This window comes from Nyctereutes procyonoides, unplaced genomic scaffold (genome assembly GCF_905146905.1).
Source record: "Nyctereutes procyonoides isolate TBG_1078 unplaced genomic scaffold, NYPRO_anot_genome, whole genome shotgun sequence".
NCBI lineage: Eukaryota > Metazoa > Chordata > Mammalia > Carnivora > Canidae > Nyctereutes > Nyctereutes procyonoides.
Window position 1 is genome coordinate 31,869,083 of NW_026575030.1, and position 20,301 is coordinate 31,889,383.

General features: G+C 38.5%; 1 protein-coding gene across 1 annotated transcript in view; it reads left to right on the top strand.

Annotated features, from left to right (window-relative positions):
* Positions 1–20,301, top strand: part of CFAP44 (cilia and flagella associated protein 44) — a 135,572-nt gene that overhangs the window by 36,617 nt on the left and 78,654 nt on the right. The window contains exons 14-17 of the mRNA XM_055316085.1: positions 2,632–2,841; positions 3,456–3,566; positions 7,588–7,749; positions 16,939–17,172. Coding sequence (XP_055172060.1) covers positions 2,632–2,841; positions 3,456–3,566; positions 7,588–7,749; positions 16,939–17,172 — 717 coding nt within the window. The remainder of the gene's footprint in view (positions 1–2,631; positions 2,842–3,455; positions 3,567–7,587; positions 7,750–16,938; positions 17,173–20,301) is intronic.

A 20,301-nucleotide genomic window follows, 5' to 3' on the forward strand; every position in this document is an offset into this window, starting at 1 on the left:
ATTGGGAAATCAGACAGATGACAACAGGAATGGATTGTCTCTGGTTCATCATGTCTGAGGCCTGGAATCACATAAAGGCTTCTTTATCATCAGTCTGGCACCTGGGTTGAAGGCTGGGTTGAGCTGGGCTGTCAGTAGGAGTACTCTCTACATAATAACCTCTTCATGTGGCTCAAGCTTTGTCACAGCATGATGGCCTCACAGAAGTCACACACTTCTTATATGGCAGCTCAGGGCTCCAAGATCTTGTGTTCCGATAAACAGGCCAATGCTGGTGACCTTTTAGGAGCAGCCTTGGAAGTCCCATGATGTCAGTTGTACCGTACTCAGTTGAGTGAAGCAGTCACAAGTTCCACTCAGATTCAAGGAGAGGAGGGACTCAATTGCCATCTCTGTTTGGGAGGCATGCCAAAGAATTTGCAGCTATGTTTTAAAAATACCATGGGAGTATTTGGAGAATGTTTTATCCTTGCTGTTTTGGGTTGAAATCAAAGAGAAAATGTTCCAGGGCCAAAATAAAGGTGGAAATGGCTGGAATAGAGGAGAATTTCATGATGGAATCAAGACCAGAAGGAGAACTCTGGCTAGGGAATAGTGGTAGGACAATGATAAGGTTAGAACAAGGAGAAACCATAGAGTGTTTGTCTTACCGAACCTGACTGACTCTTCATCCCCCTTCATTTACACTCTTACCTGAAGTATTTAAAATACAGCCATGTAATTAAATCATTTATTCAGATGGTTGTGCAATGTCCATAGAATGTTTCCTTTTTCAGCCTCCTATGCAAGTAATGATCATTGAATAGCACGCTAGAATTGAAATGCCCCTTCTTTACACCCTCTTGCTTCTCTAGAAAACTCTGTATTTTTATGACTTAGCTCAAGTCAAACATCCTCTCCTGTGCATAGCACTCTGTGGGACTCTACCTTCAGATAGAGCTAGGTACTCCTTTCTCTGTGATTTTTTTAATTTATTTATTTATTTTTATTTATTTATTTTTAAAGATTTTATTTATTCATGAGAGACAGAGAGAGAGAGAGAGAGAGAGAGAGAGAGAGAGAGAGAGAGGCAGAGACACAGGCAGAGGGAGAAGCAGGCTCCATGCAGGGAGCCTGACGTGGGACTTGATCCCAGGACTCCAGGATCACACCCTGGGCTGAAGGCAGGTGCCAAACTGCTGAGCCACCCAGGGATCCCTGTGATTTTTTTTAAAGGATTATGTATATACCAATTTTATGACCCTTATTACAATGTACTATGATGAATTGCTTTATGTCTCTTTCCAACCAGACTGCTCTTCATGGGTGACAACTACTCTTTATTCTTTGAATTTCTAGTGCCTCTATGGTACATTTAGACACACAGCAAGTATTGAGTGAACAACATTCAACTGGAGTTGAATGGAGTACGGTTTTCCTATTACCAAGACTCTCCTAATGACCTGGGCTCAGCAATGATCACTCTGTTCTAAAGAATATCAAGGCTCTCACCTTTTTCATAAATGCCTCCCAAGACAGCAGATTTATTATATTCAGACATTGCTAGATTTCTTTCTCCAGTCCAGACTTCTCTGAGCTGCAGACTATATGTCCTTCCCATTTTGAGATCTCCAGGGGATCTCAAACCCAATATGTCCAACACTAGATTCATGATACCCTGCTGGCCTCCACTCAGTCCCCTCCGAAATGATAATAGCAACAACAAACCACACATGCGCTTGGCTCCCTTCCACTGTTTCCTATCTCAGTAAATGTCTCAGTCATCTTTGACACCTCCCTCTGCCCCCCTCCCCCATATTCAGGTGTCACCAAATAGGGCCATTAGAGCTCTCTCTAAACTATGCCCATATCTCTCCTCTCCGTGATGCTACCTCAGACCAAGTGACAACAATCTCTTTAAAGGTCTCCCTGCAACCTATCTAAGCCATCTCAGTTCTGTTTTGCAGCTAAGATGACTTTTCTGAAATAGCAAATCTGATCATGTCAGCTCCTACACACACACCCAAACCCCCAACTAAAAACCTTTCAATGGCTTCCCATTGCTCTTGGGATGAAGACCATCCTTAATGTGATATGTAAGCCACTTTGTGACCTGGGGCTTGCTTATCTCCCTCTTTAGCCTCTCTTCTGCCACACGACCTTTGCACAAGCTATGTCTTCTCCCAGAAATACTTCTCCCATCTTCCTGAACTTAATTTCTGGATATCCTTCTGGTCTCAGCTCCACCATCTCTTCCCTAAGAAAGCCCTCCATCTAGGTCCACTTTCTTTGTTTAATGCCCTCATAGATTGTTTCTTTCCTTTAGCATTTATTTCTGTTCATATTTTACACTCATCTGCATGATGTCCTCCCACTAGACCTAAATTCTATGAAACCAGGAACAAACCGTTTATAGCTCACCCTTGAGTTGCTGGTGATAGGTGCCTGGCACATGGTAGACAGACATTCCACCAACATTTGCTCCTCAAGTGTTTGAATTGCCATTATTTACTCAGAAAGTGGTATAAGGAATTACCAATGAGCAGTCAATGTTAAATCATTTGGCTAAATAAAATACAGATTTATCTGTTATGTAGTATAACTTTCTTAATCAACTAATTTGGAATTTGTTACATTTAATTTTTATCCAAGGTAAGCTACAATGGAGCACAGATTATTGTAGGATTCGAAGATGGCGTTGTTCGAGTTCTTGAGCTTTATGATCCAAAAAGGCTCACAGTTTTTGCAGGACGGAAGAAAGTATCTGATGCAGATATTAATTTGAAGCAGGTTTTCAAACCCCATACTGCTCGTGTCACTGCTTTAGCTTATGAACGTGATGGAGAAATTCTAGCTACAGGGGTGAGTGCTACATTTCTTTTTGGTTCCTATTGAGCTTTCATGGTTAAAATTACCTTATTCATCTTCCTATTTGATGATAACTTATGTGCTAATGAGAAAAATCCATAGTTTTTCTTTATGTTCATATTTTTTCAGTATAGTCTGTGCATGACAATTTAAAATTTTCTTACAAATTGAGTTTTAATGCTTATTTCTAATGAATAGAAATTTTCAGCTGGGAGTTATGATCATGTTTCATGTATAATCAATACATAAAACATAGGCATGTTCTTATATAGAATTGCCATAAGTGAAGAGAATAACCATATACATTTTTAATGCATTAATAGGTGAGCATATACTTTGTGGAATTTTTTTTTTTGTGAGTTAATCTATGGGCAAGTACGGTGATCATTTTTTCAGAAACACATCCCGGAACACTTGGTTTTCAAATGTTCCCATGGGGGAAATAAAGCAAATATTTGAAATAATTTTCCAAGAATAATCTGAGATATATGTTGTGGGTATAAATATACATATTTATATGTATACTATAGCTTTTAAGTGCTGCTCTGTACTCTGTGGAATAGATTTCAAAAAACTCCATATTTGTTGGATATTTCTCTTTTTCTTAGAGTGAAGATCAAACTGTCTTCTTCTTTGAGGTAGAAAAGGATTATAAGCCCATAGGATATATTACTACTCCTGGACCTGTTTGCCAGTTAATATGGTCTCCAAACTCCCATGTAAGTAATTCTTATTTGTCTTTGTGTGTAAATCTCAACTACTGTGTAATAAAGTGATCTGGATTAAGTCCTGATCTCATTTGATGCCTCTAATTTCCCTAAGTTTAAGCATAGGATAACCCAGTCATCTGAATGTTGATTGAATGTCTAAACCAGGTGCTGTCCTGGGTTCTAGGATAATAATACTGATTGAACTGCACAGAAGTGTTGTCAGAATTATTGAAATAACATCTATAATCTACTTTAAACTCTTCTAAGGAAAAGGACTGTGACAAAATAGTATCTAGAAAAAACTTTTAATTAACAAAGACTCATATTTTCATCTTTGCTAGGCACTGATGATTTAATAAGCAATACAAAATAATATCTCTTGAAAAAGAAAAAAACCTATTTAAGAAGTCAAAGAACTGTCACAGAACAATACAAGGTTTTACAAGGGAATTTGTGACTAAAATATCAGTATGGCCATATGTGCTGTGAATGTAGATTAGGGAAATCTCAAGGGAATAAGTTAACATAGATTGTTATTTTGTATTATTTTACCTTAATTTTGAGGAAATGGTAGGATTTGGGTCCTTGGAGAGAAGGGTGAGTGCAGGTGGTTTGGGTGAAAGAAATGAAAGCTGCAAAGGGAGCTCTGTGTTAAAACATGAACACAATGTGTGATATTATGGGCATCCTTTAATCATTTCTCAAGATTCAAAGCCAAAACACCAAGAGTTAGGAATGGTGGGTGGAAGGGGGTGATTGTGACTACAAAGGGGCATAGTGAAGAAGATCCTTATGGTGATAGGATAGTTTTGCATCTTGATTGTGGCGAATGGTTCCATGCATCTCCACATGTGATAAAATGACATAGAACTATACACAATTCTATATTAATGTCATTTCCAAGTTTCGATATTGTTGTATAAGAGGTAACCAATGGGAGAAACTAGGTGAAGGGTATATGATTCCTCTCTGTAATATCTTTGCCACTTCCTGTGAATCAATAATTATTTCAAAATAAGAAGCTAGAATTTTTTTAAAAAATAGACATAAGAGACCAAAACCCCTAACATAGTTCAAGAGTTATTTCAGGCAGTGCTGCCAGTTAGTGCTTATGTTTCTATTATTTGGGAATTACTAATGTCAAAATAAGTTACCCTCATTTCACAATATGTACGTGTATTGAACCATCACCTAGTACACTTTAAACTTATACAATGTTATATTTCCGTTATATTTCAATAAAGATGGGGGGACAAAGGTAAATTACCATGTGTAACTGATAGGCTGCATATTTCAGTCGTCCAACTAGCCATTGCTGTTAGCTTCCACAAGCTCTCAATGGTCAGATCTCCTGCCTTCCTGGAAGCACTAAACTTCTGTCCACTATTTATAATTTGTGTTTCCAATAAGGATGTACCACATGTACACACAGAATCACTCTGCCTCCCGCTGCCATGCGGGATGAGCACTGGGTGTTATGCTATATGTTGGCAAATTGAACTCCAATAATTTTTTTTTTAAATGAATCACTCTACCTGCCGTGATTACCACCATGATCACTTTGGGCAATAGTGCGAAGTTGCAGAGGAGGCAGATGAGAGGCAGGTGGATCTATTGGGCAACTGTGCTCCAGACATGTGACCAGAGTTTGAAAGACTGCAGACAAGAACTATATGGGAGGTAGAATTGACAAAATTTGGTGATCTTTTGAATTTCTGGGGATAGTTTTGAGCTAAGTGAAACACGTGAGTTTCCCTAAGACATGTTCTTTTGCCTGCGTTGTTCTGGGACCACTGTTCTCTTCTGTTGCTCTAACCAGAAAATCCTGAGAATCATTCCAGTCTCTTCCCTGCCTCTAACCACCCTGCCCTTCATTGGTTCACCAAGCTTCTTTGATTATGCATCATAAACATCCTTGCTTCCTCTTTGATATCCTAGATGCAGACATAATACTACACATAAAAGCATTCAGATAAATGAAAATGAAGTGAAAAATAATGGGCCATTTGGAGGAAAGTAACAAACCCCATTCCCACAAAGTTTAGAGTTATGTAAATGCTTTAAAGCAAAGGCCCAGCAGAATGTCAGGCTCACTTTTCTGCATTTCCCTTTTCTCTGGGATCATATCCCCTCAAGTCCTAATTGTTTTTGTAGCTTTGAACTTCAACTTTTGTCTCCTCATCTTTGCAAGAATCCCTAAAGCTCTAGGACGCAGCATTCTGTCTGGCTTCTAAGTCTCATGCAAACTGTTGGCGATTTGTCCTTATAGGAGGAAAAACTGCAGAGGAATCCTTCACCTTCCTACTACCCCAAATAAAGTCCCGTTACCTCTGCATCCACCTTCCCTCTTCCCTTTATTATGATAGAGCTGCCCTCTCCCTTCCCAAAAGTCCCATTCCGTCTCCTGTCCTTTGGGTTGTACTCTCTCCCACTTTTTTTTTAATTTTTATTTATTTATGATAGTCACAGAGAGAGAGAGGCAGAGACATAGGCAGAGGGAGAAGCAGGCTCCATGCACCAGGAGCCTGATGTGGGATTCGATCCTAGGTCTCCAGGATCGCGCCCTGGGCCAAAGGCAGGCGCTAAACCGCTGCGCCACCCAGGGATCCCCCTCTCCCACTTTTTTCAAGATTTCATACTTCTTATTTTCCCTTTTCTATCATATAAATGTAACCTCACCTGTTTACTGGACCATTTCCATCAATATTTAAATATGTTTAAGTATCTCCCATGAACAAAAAGTAAATTCCTTGACTTTCTGTTTTTCTGTAGTTACTGTCACATCTTTCTCCTCTGACTTTTCCAAGAGGATTGATTATTCCTATGGACTCTTAACTATTTCTAGGTTCATCACTCCACCAAATCATCTTCTGTAAAGACACCAGTGATATCCATTTAACATTTTCAGTTCTTGTCTTTCTTGACCTCTTGGCATCATTTGACTCTGTTGACCCTTACTTTCTCTTTGAAATACCATCTCCCTTTGACATATGTGACATTATGCTCTCCTCGTTCCCTCTTCTACATCTTGCCATTCCTTTTCAGCCTCCTTCACACAGTTGCTGAGTATTGTTTCCCTAAGGCTCTGTCCCAATCTCTCTTCTCACTCTTTCTCTTGATTTAGGTGATACCACCCAAGCCCATAACTTCCTTGTAAGTGAAAAATGTGCCATAGGATATTTGTACATGATATTTCCTTTGTATAGCATACTCCCTCAAACCTTCCCATAACTTATTGTGTAATTATCTTTACTCCTCCTCCACATTGAGGCTTAGATACCATCTTCTCAGCCTCCTTTGCTCTTATGGCATCTCTGTAACACTTGTTGCAGTTAGACTTTACATTTATTTATAGTATTTGTTAAATGACAGGCTCTCTTGAGGGAAGTAAGCTCCTTAGTACCAGACACTGTGTTTTTCTTTTACAATTTTACCCCTAGCCCACCACAAAATGCCAAATACGGAGTAGATACATAACAAATAATTACAGAATGATATGACTGAGTGAAGAAATATTTTGAATAATGGGTCTATGGAATATCAAGATGGGGACTTCCCATACATGATTAAATATGTGATTTTGGAGATCAAGAGAGTGATCTGGCCTGGAGAGATTAATTAATTTGGAATCTAATTGTGCATGAGTGGGAATGAAGCGTTAGGTTGGCTGTAAGATTTCCAAGGGAATGTTTATGGAGTGAGAAAAGAGGGAACAAAACAAAAACCTTGGGAACATCTACATTTAATGAACTTGGGCAGATAGAGAATGATCCACCAAAGGCTGCTGAAACTGGATATGCCATCCACACACTGCACATTTTCCTTGGCAGTCCCAATTTTAATATTCTGCTTATTGAGCTAACATATTTCAAGCTATATTTTTGGCTCAGAAAACATGTTGCAGCATCAATAAGAAACAAATCCTAAATCTAATCTTAACACTTAACTTATTAATGATAATAATAGGTGTTAATAATTCTAAAACTTCACCTAAATGTAAATGATATGTTAATCTTTCTTTTTTTTTTAGCCTGACAGTACTTTACTGATTATCTGTGAGAATGGCTATGTTCTTGAAACTCCATATCCAACCATAAAAGAGGAAGAGGAAAATCGTGATGTTGTTTCCTATGAAATCAAAGACATGCACATAAAATGTTTTCATTTCTCAAGTGTCAAATCTAAGACTCTGGTATGAGATATCCTTGAAGCATTATCTTCTAATAAGTTTTTTTTTCTTGGAATATAACATGTCTTTTTGTCTTCAAGTTTCTATTTAAATTCCAGTTAATATGCAGTGTAATATTAGTTTCAGGTATACAATATAGGGATTCAACACTTCTATTCATCACCTGGTGCTCATCACAACAAGTGCCCTCCTTAATCTCTCACCTATCTAACGTATTCCCTCCCTCACCTCCCCATTGGTAACCATCAGTTTGTTCTCTGTAGTTAAGAGTTGGTTTCTCGGGAGTGCCCAGGTGGCTCAGTCAGTTAAGCATCTGACTCTTGATTTCAGCTCAGGTCATGATCTCAGGATTGTGAGATAGAGCCCCACGCTGGGCTTCATGCTGGGTATGGAGCATGCTTAAGATTCTCTCTTCCTCTCCCTCAGCTCTCCCCACCCCCCACCAAAGAGTCTGTTTCTTTGTTTACCTCTCTCTTCTTTCCCCTTAGGTACATTTGTTTTGTTTCCTAAATTCTACAGATGAGTGAAATCATATGCTATTTGTCCTTAACTGACTTACTTCACTTAGCATAATATTCTCTAGCTCCATCTACATCATTGCAAATGGCAAGATTTCATTTTTTATGGCTGAGTAATATTCCACTGTATAAAAGTGCTGATGAAATAGAAGAAGATGACATTTACTCTGACTTTGGAGAGCTGATAAGCTGGTAGGAAGCAGCTGACTGTATTAGAAGGCAGTAATGAGCAGATACTAAGATCACAGTGCAAAGAGAATAATTTTAGGGGTGTGGAGTGAAACAAATATATGATTTTGATAGAGGGGTGAAAGGGGATCAAAGATGACTACATAGAAGGGACATTTAGTACCAAAAAAAAAAAAGAGAGAAGAATTTTTGAGAGGATGAGAAAGGAGAGGAAGGCGATAAGGACTGGAATAACATCCTGAGGGAAGGCAGAGTTGTAAGAGTTTCTGGTGTCTTCAGAAAATGAAGAACAGAATGGAATATCTTCAGAAAAAGAATGGAAAATGAGGAACACAGTGTGTTGGAGGGATGTGGTAGAAATGTGTGACCAACCCTCGGGCTCCTTAGATACCAGCCAAGAGGTTTCAGTTTAATTCTAGACCATTGAGATCCATCGTGGGCCCTTTGTCGCTATTCTGTTTTGTTTTCCCCACCTGTTCTCTGAAGAAGTTTTTATTATTGGTGTAGAGCTGACACACAATGTTACGTTACTTTCAGGTGCACAACATAGTGATTCAACAGGCCTACACGTTATGCTGTGTTCACCACGAGCGTAGCTGCCACCTGTCACCATATGGGACTTTTATTCCTGTGACTTACTCTGTAACTGGAAGCTGGTATCTCCCACGGTCCTTTTTTGCCTAACCCCCACTTCTTCCCATCTCGCAACTATTAGCTCTCTGTATTTAGGGGTCTGATTCTGCTTTTTGTTCATTGGTTGGTTGATTTTTTTAGATTCCACATTTAAGTGAAATCGTATGGTAATTGTCTTTCTCTATTTGATTTATTTCACTTAGTGTAATACTCTCTAGGTCCATCCATGCTGTCCGAATGCCGCATCTCTTCCTTTTTTTTTTTTTTTTATGGCGGAGTGAAGTTTGTATGTCTACTACTGCCTCTTTATCCATTCCTCCATCAACAGACACTTGGGTGGCTTCCATATCTTGGCTGTTGTAAATAATGCTGCAGTAAACAGAGGGGTTTATATATTTTTGCATTAGTGTTTTTGGTTTCTTTGGGTAGATACCCAGGAGACATGATTGGATCATATGGTATTTACATTCTTAATTTTTTGGAGAATCTCAACACTGCTATCCACCGTGGTTGCACCAATTTACATTCCCACCAACAATGCACAGGGATTTTTCTTTCTTTCTTTCTTTCTTTCTTTCTTTCTTTCTTTCTTTCTTTCTTTCTTTTAAAGATTTTATTTATTCATGAGAGAGAGAGAGAGAGAGAGAGAGAGAGAGAGAGAGAGAGAGAGACAGGCAGAGAGACAGGCAGAGGGAGAAGCAGGCTCCATGCAGGGAGCCCGACGTAGGACTCTATCCCCGGTCTCCAGGATCAGGTCCTGGGCTGAAGGCGGCGCTAAACCGCTGAGTCACCCAGGCTGCCCCAGGGGTTCCTTTCTCTTCATATCCTTGCCAACACTTATTTCTTGCTGTTTTGCTTCTAGCCATTCTGACAGGTGTAAGGCGATATCTCACTGTGGTTTTAACATGCATTTTGCTACTGATGAATAGTATTGAGCATTGTTCATGTGTCTGTTGGCTGTCTATGTGTCTTTTTGGAAAAAAGTCTATTTAGGTCCTCTGCCCATTTTTAAAATTGGATTTTTTTTTTTTTGGTGTTGAGTTGTATAAGTTCCTTATATATTTTGGCTATTAATCTCTTACCAGCTATATTATTTGCAGATATCTTCCCCTATTCACTAGATTGCCTTTTGTCTTGGTTTCCTTTGCTGTGCAAAATCTTTCTTCTTCTTTCTTCTTTCTTCTTCTTCCTTCCTCCTCCTCCTCCTCTTCTTCTTCTTCTTCTTCTCTCTTCTTCTCTCTTCTTCTTTTCTTCTTCCTTTCTTCTTTGTTCTTCTTTTTGGTGTAGTCCTGATAGTTTATTTTTGCTTTTATTTCCCTTGCCTGAGGAGACATATTTAGAAAAATGTTACAACCCATCTCAGAGGCATTACTACCTATGTTTTCTTCTAGGAGGTTTATGGTTTTAGATCTCACAATTAGGTTTCCAATCCACTTTGAATTCATTTTTACATATGGCATAAGAAAGTGGTACAGTTTTTTTTTTTTGCATATAGCACTCCAGTGTCCAGTTTTCTCAGCACGATTGTTGAAGAGACTCTTCCCCATGTATATTCTTACTTCCTTTGTCATAGATTAAGTGACCATATAAATTGGGCCTATTTCTGGACTCTTTATTCTGCTACATTGATCTATGTCTATTCTTTTGTGCCAGTACTATTCTGTCTTGATTACCACAGTTGTAATATATCTGAAAATCTGAGATTGTGATACTTCCAACTTTGTTTTTTCTCTCTCAAGACTGAGTTAGCTATCTGGGTCTTCTGTGGTCCTATATAAATTATAATATTATTTATTCCAGTTCTATAAAAATTACAGAATTTTTAATAGGTAATTTTGATAGGGATTGCATTGAATCTGTAGGTTGCTTTGGGCACTATGGAAATTTTAATAATATTAATTGTTCTAATCTATGAGAATAGAATATTTTTCTCTTTGTGTTGTCTTCAGTTTTTTTCATCATGTTTTATAGTCAGAATATAGGTCTTTCACCTCTTTGGTTAATTTTATTCCTAGGTATTTTATTCCTTTTGGCGTAATTGCAAATAAAATTATTCTCTTAATTTCTCTTTCTGCTAGTTCATTCTTAGTATATAGAAACATAACTGATTTCTGTGTATTAATTTTGTGTCCTGCAACCTGACTGAATTCATTTATTATTTCTAATTTTTTTGATGAAGTCTTTAGAGTTTGCTATGTATACTATCATGTCATCTGCACATAGATGCAGTTTAACTTCTTCCTTGCCAAAATGGATGTCTTTAATTTCTCATCTGATTGAAGTGGCTAGGACTTTCAGTACTGTGTTGAATAAAAGTGGCAAGAGTGAATATCCTCATCTTATTTCTGATCTTAGAGGTAAAGCTATTTCACTATTGATTATGATATTAGCCATGGGTTTTCACATATGGTCTTTATTATGTTGAGGTATTTTTTTTTCTCTAAACTCACTTTGTTGAGAATTTTTATCATGAACAGATGTTGAATTTTGTTAAATGCTTTTTCCGTATCGATTGAGATTATATGATTTTTCTTTTGTTCTGTTAATGTGTATCACATTGACTTGTGAATATTGAACCATCCTTGCATCTCAAGGATAAATCCCATTTGCTTATGGTGAATGATCCTGATAATGTATTATTGAATGTGGTTTGCTAATATTTTGTTGAGGATTTTTGTATCTATGTTCATCAGGCATTTTGGCCTGTAGCTTTCTTCTTCTTCCTTCTTTCTTCTTGTCCTTGGTTTTGGTATCAGGATAATACTGGCCTCTTAAAATGTACCTGGAATCTTTCCATACTCTTTCATTTTTTGGAAATAGTTTGATGAGGAGAAGTAATAAGTCTTAAATATTTGGTAGAGTTCACCTATGAATCCATCTGGTCCCAGGCTTTGTTTTTTGGTAGTTTTAAAAAATATATATAACTGATTCAATTTTATTTCTAGTAATTGGTTGTTCATATTTTCTCTTTCTTCCTGATTCAGTTTTGGAAGATTGTATGTTTCTAGTCATTTATCCACTTCTAGGTTGTCCAGTTTTTTGGAATATAATTTTTCACAATATTCTCTTATAATTCTTGTATTTCTATGGTGTTGTTTGTTACTTTTTCATTTTTGATTTTATTTATTTGGGTATTTTCTCTTTTTTATTGATGAGTCTGGCTAAAGTTTTATCAGTTTTGTTTGTCCTTTGAAAGAACCAGCTCTTGGTTTCACTGGTATTTTCTATTTTTTAAAAGTCTGTATGCCATTTATTTCTGCTCCAATTTTTATTATTTCCTTCCTTCTTACCTTGGACTTTGTTCTTTTTCTAAAAGTTCTTTTACATGTCAGGTTAGGTAGTTTATTTGAACTTTTCCTTATTCTTGAGATAGGCCTGTAGAAAGAAATTTTTCTTTCTTAGAATTGCTTTCACTGCATCCCAAACCTTTTGGAGAATTGTTTACATTTTCGTTTGTCTCCCATGTATTTTTTTCATTTCTTGTTTGATTTCTTCATTGACCCATTGGCTGTATGTTTGGCCTCCACGTGTTTGTAGATTTTCCACTTTTTTTTCTTGTGATTTCTAGGTTTTTTTTTTTTTAAGATTTTATTTATTTATTCATGAGAGACACACACAGAGAGAGAGAGACATAGGCAGAGGGAAAAGCAGGCTCTCTGCAGGGAGCCTGATGTGGGACTTGATCCCAGGACCCTGGGATCATGACCTGAGCCAAAGACAGATGCTCAACCACTGAGCCATCCAGGTGCCCCATGATTTCTAGTTTCATAGTGTTGTATAGTGTTGCATAGTGTTGTGATTGCAAAAGAAACATATGACTTCAGTCTTCTTAAATTGACTGAGACTTGTTTTGTGGCCTGACATGATCTATCCTGGAGAATGTTCCATGTACAATTGAAAAAAAAATGTATACTGTGCTGTTTATGAATGGAATGTTCTATATATATTAAGTCTATCTGGTCTTATATGTCATTCAAAGACACTATTTTCTCATGGGTTTTCTGCCTGGATGACCTATGTTGGGTGTAAACGAAGTGCTAAAGTCCCTTACTACTATTGTATTGATAATTTCTTCCTTCATATCTGTTACTATTTCCTTTGTGTATTTAGATGCTCCCATGGCACATAGATATTTGCAATTGTCATATTCTCTTGTTGGATTGATCCCTTAGTCATTATATAATGTCCTTCTCCATCTGTTTTTATAGTCTTTATTTTAAAGTCTATTTTGTTTGATAGGAGTGTTACTACCCCAGCTTTTTTTCTGCATTCGTTTACATGGGATATCTTTTTCCATCCCTTCACTCTCAGTCTGTATGGATCTTTAGGGTTGCAGTGAGTTTTTTGTAGGCAGCATATAGTCTTTTAAAAAAATTATTATCTTTTGATTGGAGAATTTAGACCATTTACATTTAAAGTAATTACATATGTACTTATTGTCATTTTGTTAATTGTTTTCTGGTTGGTTTCTGTAGTTCTTCCTGGTTCCTCCTCTTGCTCTCTTCATTTGTGATTGACAGTGTATAGTGTCATGCTTGGGTGTTTTCCTCCATTTTTTTGTGTATCTAGTATAGGCTTGTGGCTACTATGAGATTCATATGTTGCATCCTAAGTATATAGTAGTCTATATTTAAGTGGATGGTCATTTAAGTTCAAACACATTATAAAAAAACCTTATTTTTGTATACTCCCCCTTCCATATTTTATGTATATGTCATATTTTACATGTTTTTTCGTTTTTTTTAAAGATTTTATTTATTTATTCAGATATAGAGAGAGAGAGGCAGAGACACAGGCAGAGGGAGAAGCAGGCTCTATGCCGGGAGCCCCATGCGGGACTCGATCCCGGGACTCCAGGATCGTGCCCTGGGTCAAAGGCAGGCACCAAACCACTGAGCCACCCAGGGATCCCTATTTTACATGTTTTAATTCATAATTTTTTCCTAATTATGGCCATTTTTTTTCTATTTAAATCTCTTTCACATTTTTGGAAGGCCAGTTTAGTGATGATAAGCTCCTTTAAATTTTCTTTGTCTGGCAAACTTTTTCTCCTTTTATTCTGAATTTGATAACCTTACCAGGTAGAGTATTCTTGATTTTTTTCATTTCAACACTTTGAATATATAATACCACTCCCTTCTGGTCTGCAAAGTTTCTGCTGAAAAACTGGCTGATAGCCTTATTGGGTTTCCCTTGTACATAACTTTTTGCTTCTTCCTTGCTACTTTTATAATTCTCTATGTATCCCTAACCTTTGACATTTTAATTGTGTGTCATGGGTTCATCTTGTTTTAAACTCTCTGTGCTTCCTAAACCGGGATGTCTGTTTCTTTCCCCAGATTAGTGAAGTTTTTAGCTAGCATGTCTTCAAATAAGTTTTCTGCCCCTTTCTGTCTCTCTCTCTTCGGGAACCCCCCTATAATGTGAATGTTTGTTGGCTTGATGTTGTCTAAGAGATCTCTTAACTTATCCTGATTTTTTTTTCCCCCTGCTGTTCAGTATGGGTGCTTTTCATTACCCTATGTTTCAGATCTCTTCTCCATTCTTCTGTATCTACTACCCTGTTGATTCCTTCTAGTAGCTCCCCCCACTCACTTCAGTTATTGTATTCTTCATCTCTGATTCTTTTTTATATTTTCCACCTCTTTGGTGAAGGCCTACTGAGTTATTTTACTCTTGTCTCCAGCTTGGTGAGCATCTTTATGATCATTGGTTTAAACTCTTTATTAAACCTATTGCTTATCTCCTTTTTAATTTAGTTCTCTTTTGGAGGTTTTGTCTTGTTCTTTCTTTTTTTTTTTTAAGATTTTATTTATTTATTCATGAGAGACAGAGAGAGAGAGGCAGAGACACAGGCAGAGGGAGAAGCAGGCTCCATGCAGGGAGCCCAATGTGGGATTTGATCCCGGGTCTCCAGGATCAGGTCCTGGGCCGAAGTCGGCACTAAACCACTGAGCCACCCGGGCTGCCCCTTTCTTGTTCTTTCTTTTGGAATGTATTCCTCTGTCTCTTAATTTTTCTTGACTTTCATGTTTGTTTCTATGAATGAGGTGGAATAGCTACTTCTCCTAAATTTGAAGGAATGGTCTTGTGTGTGGTTTCCCCTGTGTATACTTGGAGATGACTTCTGGCTGGCTAGAACTACAGCTGGTGTGATTGGGGGTTGCAGGACATTCTGTACTATGGCTGACCTGCTGAGATGGCTGGAGCTAAAGTGGGTGCAAGTTGCGGGGGGGGGGGGCGGTTCCCAGGGCTCTTCATGCAGTGGGCATCCTGGCAGGACACCTAAGACTGAATTAGGTGCAGGTTTGGAGGATCTTGGAGAATATGTGGAGTGGGTGCCCTGGCAGGCCAGCTGAAGCTTAAGTCAGTGCAAGCTGGAGTGTCCTGGGACGCTCATCCAAGGGGTGGCCTGATGTGGTGACGAGAACAGGCCAGCACAGGCCAGGGTGTCCAAGCACATACTATGCAGGGGTGCCCTGTCAGGCCAGCTGATGCTGAAGTGAATATAAGCTGGGGAGTCCCTGAGCTTTTCATATAGAAGATACCCTAGCAGGACAGCAAAAGTGGAAATGGGTACAAGCCAGGGTGTTTAAAAGCATTCCACACTGAGGGCACCCTGACAGGACAGATGAAAGTAAAATGAGTACAAACTGTAGGGTTCCCTGGGTGTGCAGTACAGGGGCTGTCCTTGAGGGGTAATGGAAGCCACGGCTGATGGAGGCCTATGTTGTGTACATGAGGCATCCTGGTGGGATAGCTGGGGCCAAAGCAGGCATCAGCCAGAAGGTCCCAGAGCACTGTGTTGGGGGTGCTCTAGTAAGCTGCCTGAGGCAAAACTGGTGTAGACCAGGAGTGTTCAGGGATGCTTTGCACCTGTGTCACCTTGGTGTGACACCTGGCACTGTAGTGAGCACTACCCAGGGGTGTCCTGGTGTATAGCTCCCTGGATCCTCTTTCATAGGATTGCTGGGGTCAGTGGGGGCTAGGTGCTTAGGGCCCACTGATGTGGTAGGCCGGGGAGGGTGTCCAGACCTTGAGTCCTCCATTTATACTCTCATGGAGGAGGGGGAGCATAAACAATGGTGCTCACCAGCCCTTCTGACCTGCAGAGATTTCTAGCAGCTCCCTGCCATTTGGTGATTCTAAGGTTGGTTCTTTTACTAGTTGCTCTTTTAAACCTTGGCCTTTTTATCCTGTGTCCCAGGGCAGGCAGATCTGCTCCTGCTCTCTCAGTAGTTTCAACGCCCACTGCAGTTCACAGCATTTGGGGATGGAGGTTCCCTTTATTGCTGTGTCTTCATTTCTGTTTTCTTGTACAGAAGCTGTTCAATCACCCCTCCCACTGTGAGATTTTGAGGAGGGGTTGCTGTGATGAGATCATATAAATTAGGATAATTCTGAGGGATAAAAAAGAACAAAGAGATAAAATATGGGAGGTAGGGATCCCAGTATTAGGTGACTTTTGAAATAATCATTTGAAAGAAATGATGGGGTCTAACTCATAGTATTATTAAAAATAGGAACAACTTTCCTCAGGAGTTATTTTGATCTACCTAATTTGTGGGCTGACAGTGATAGCCTCTGGGAGAAACTTTAACTTCTTTATTAGGAAAAAAATAAGAAAATAAGTTTTATAAAACTAGGATTGAAGGGGGAATACAGAAATTATTTGAAAATGTTAGTGATAAAATACATCTCCAAATTAATAATCATTTTTAAGTGACATTATTTTACAACAGAGCTGTGAGTTTTTCTGGGACCCTATCTTCCTTCCACTTTCTTTGAAGGAACCACCATGAATGAATGGTTTACAGTTGTTTTTATATCTTCTTAATGTCTCTTGAAAAAGCGATTTATAGAAATAGAAAAGAGAAAGAGACTAAAGGAGTTGAAGGAGAAGCAGAAGGAAGAAAGGAGGAAGCAGCTAGCAGCAGAGATGGGAGGAAATGGAGAAAAGGAATTCCACGCAGAAGAGGAAGAGGTAGAGGCAGAGGAGCCATTACCTGAAATCTTTATTCCATCAACCCCCTGTCACATCCTCTGTGGATTTTACTCTGAGCCGGGGAAGTTCTGGGTTTCTTTGGTGAGTAATATTGTAATACATTATTTTTATCTCAGCCTTAATCAAATATAGTTTATAATCATGATTTTCCAGCACATTCTTACTTTCTAACTCTTCTGGTAAGACGGTTTATTAACTACTATTGAAAGTGTAAATTTTGAAGTATGAAAGTGAATTACAATTTTTATATTATCTTAATATCTCTTTTATGTCTACTTATTATATCTGCAATTATCTATAACCATCATACATGTTCCGGGAGGTCAAAGGGGAGAAGAATAAAAGATAGAAGGGCAAAGGGTAAAGGTTCTTCCAGTTGATTCTGCTGTTTTTTAAATTTTAAAACTAATTGACATTTTGAAAATAATGGCCACACTATCCTGTAAACTTTTGCTTGCATTTTGTTATTTGCAATTATGCTGTGTGGCCATGTGGAAGTCTGGGAGGATTACTCCTTTTAAAGATTGTTTTATATTTGAGAGAGAGTGGAAGTGAGAGACAGAGTATGAGCAGAAAGGGAGGGTGAGGGAGAAGGAGAAGCAGACCCCCTGTTGAGCAGGGAGCCTGATCTGGGGCTCCATCCCAGGACTCTGGGATCATAACTTTAGCTGAAGGTAGATGCTTAACTGACTGAGCCAACCCAGGTGCCCTGGGGATTATTGTTTTTAGATGGTCACATTGCTATTGTGAATAATTGGGATTTGACTAATAAGGAAGAAGAGAAAAATGAATATCAGGGAGACAAACACCAAGAATTGTCACAATGTTGTAACATATCCTCTAATTATATATTTTCCTATCATAAAACATTGATCAATTGCATAGCAAGATTTCCTTCATTATAAATTTGTCACAAATTTCAGCTCCATTAACCAAAAAAGTAATAATTGACATAAAAGTAATACAGGCATACCCTATTTTATTGCACTTCACAGATACTGTTGATTGTCACAAATTGGTTTGTGGCAATCCTATGTTGAGCAATCTTATTGGCATCATTTTTCCAACAACATTGGCTCATTTCATGTCTCTGTGTCACATTTTGGTAATTCTCACAGTATTTCAAATTTTCTCATTATTATTTGTTATGATGGTCTGTGATCATTGATTTTCGTTGCTATTATAATTGTTTTGGGGAGCCATGAACCATAACCATATAAAGCCACAAACTTAATGACAAATATAGTGTGTGTTTTGACTGCTTCACTAACCAGCCATTCCCTTGCCTCTCTTCCCTCTCCTTGGGCCTTTCTATTCCCTGAGATAAAAAAAATATATATATTGAATTTAGGCCAACTAATAACCCTACAGTGGCTTCTAATTGTTCAGGTGAAAGCAAGAGTCCTATGTTTCTCACTTGAAATCAAAAGCTAAAAATGATTTAAGCTCAGTGAGGAAGGCATGTCAAAAGCCAAGACAGATCCAAAGCTAGGCCTCTTGTGCCAAACACTTGGGCAAGTTGTGAAAGCAAAGAAAAATTTCTTGAAGGAAATTAGAAGTGCTAATGCAGTGAACACATGAATACTAAGAAGGAAAAACAGGCTTATTGCTGATAGGAGAAAGTTTCAGTGGTCTGGATAGAAGATCAAACCAGCCACAACATTCCTTAAAGCTTAATCCGGAGGAAGACCCTAATTCTCTTCAGTTCTATGAAGGCTGAGAGAGATGAGGAAGCTTTGAAAGAAACATGGGAAGTTAGCAGAGATTGGTTCATGAAGTTTAGGAAGAGAAGGAAAGAAGCTGTCTCCATAACACAGAAATGTAAGGTGAAGCAGCAAGTGCTGATGTAGAAGCAGCGGCAAGTTATCCAGAAGATCTAGCTAATTCTTGAAGGTGGCTACACTGAACAAGAGATTTTCAATGTAGATGAAATGGTCTTACTGTGGAAGAAGATGCCAGCTAGGACTTTCATAGAGGAGAAATCAATGTCTGGCTTGAAAGAATGGGCTGACTCTCTTATCAGGGGCTAAATGCAGCTGCCGACTGAAGTCGAAGCCAATGCTCATATACCATTCTGAAAATCCTGGCCCTTAAGAATTACATTAAATCTAACTCCCAGTGCTCTACACATGAAACAACGAACCCGGATGACAGTGCATCTGTTTGCAACATGATTTACTGAATATGTCAAGCCCACTGTTGAGATCTGCTCAAAAAAAAATTCCTTTCACGATATTACTGACTACACATCTGGTCACCCAAGAGCTCTAATGGCGACATACAATGAGATTAATGTTTTCATACCTGCTAGCACAGCAATCATTTTTCAGCCTGTGGATCAAGGAGTAATTTAAACTTTCAAGTCTTATTATCCAAGAAATACATTTTGTAAGGCTATAGTTGCCATTGATTGTGATTCCTCTAATAGATCTGGGCAAAGTCATTTGAAAAACTTCCTGAAGGCATTTACCATTCTAGATTCATGGGAAGAGGTCAAAATGTCAACATTAACAGGAGTTCTTGGAAGAAGTTGATTCCAACCCTCATGGATGATTTTGAGGAGTTCAAGACCTGAATGGAAGAAGTAACTGCAAATGTAGAAATAGCAAGAGAACTAGAATTCAGAACAAGAATTCCCTTGAATATGGGACTGAAGTGCTGCAATCTCATGATAAAACTTTAACAGATAGAGTTGCTTCTTTGGATGAACAAAAAAAAGTGATTTCTTGAGACGGCATCTGCTCCTGGCGGAGATGCTGTGAGGATTGTTGAAATGGCAAAAGAGGACTTAGAAAATGACATAAACTTAGTTGATAAGCAGCAGCAGGATTTGAGAGGATTGACCTCAATTTTGAAACAGTTTTGCTGTAAAATGTGAACTAACAGCATTGTGTGCAACAGAGAAAGTCCTGAAAGGAAAAGTCAGCTGATGCAGCAAATTTCCTAACAATGAAGTTATTCTTATTTCAAGAAATGGTCATGGCTGCCTCAACCTTCAGCAACCACCCCGCACCCCCACCCCCAATCAGTCAGCAGCCAACAACATTGAAGTGAGACCCTCCACTGGCAAAAAGATTAAGACTTGCTGAAAACTCAGTTTATGGTTAGAAATTCTGGGCAATAAAGTATTTTTAAATTAAGGTAGGTACATTGTTTTTTTTAGGCATAATGCTACTACACACTTAATAGACTATGCTGCAGTATAAACAC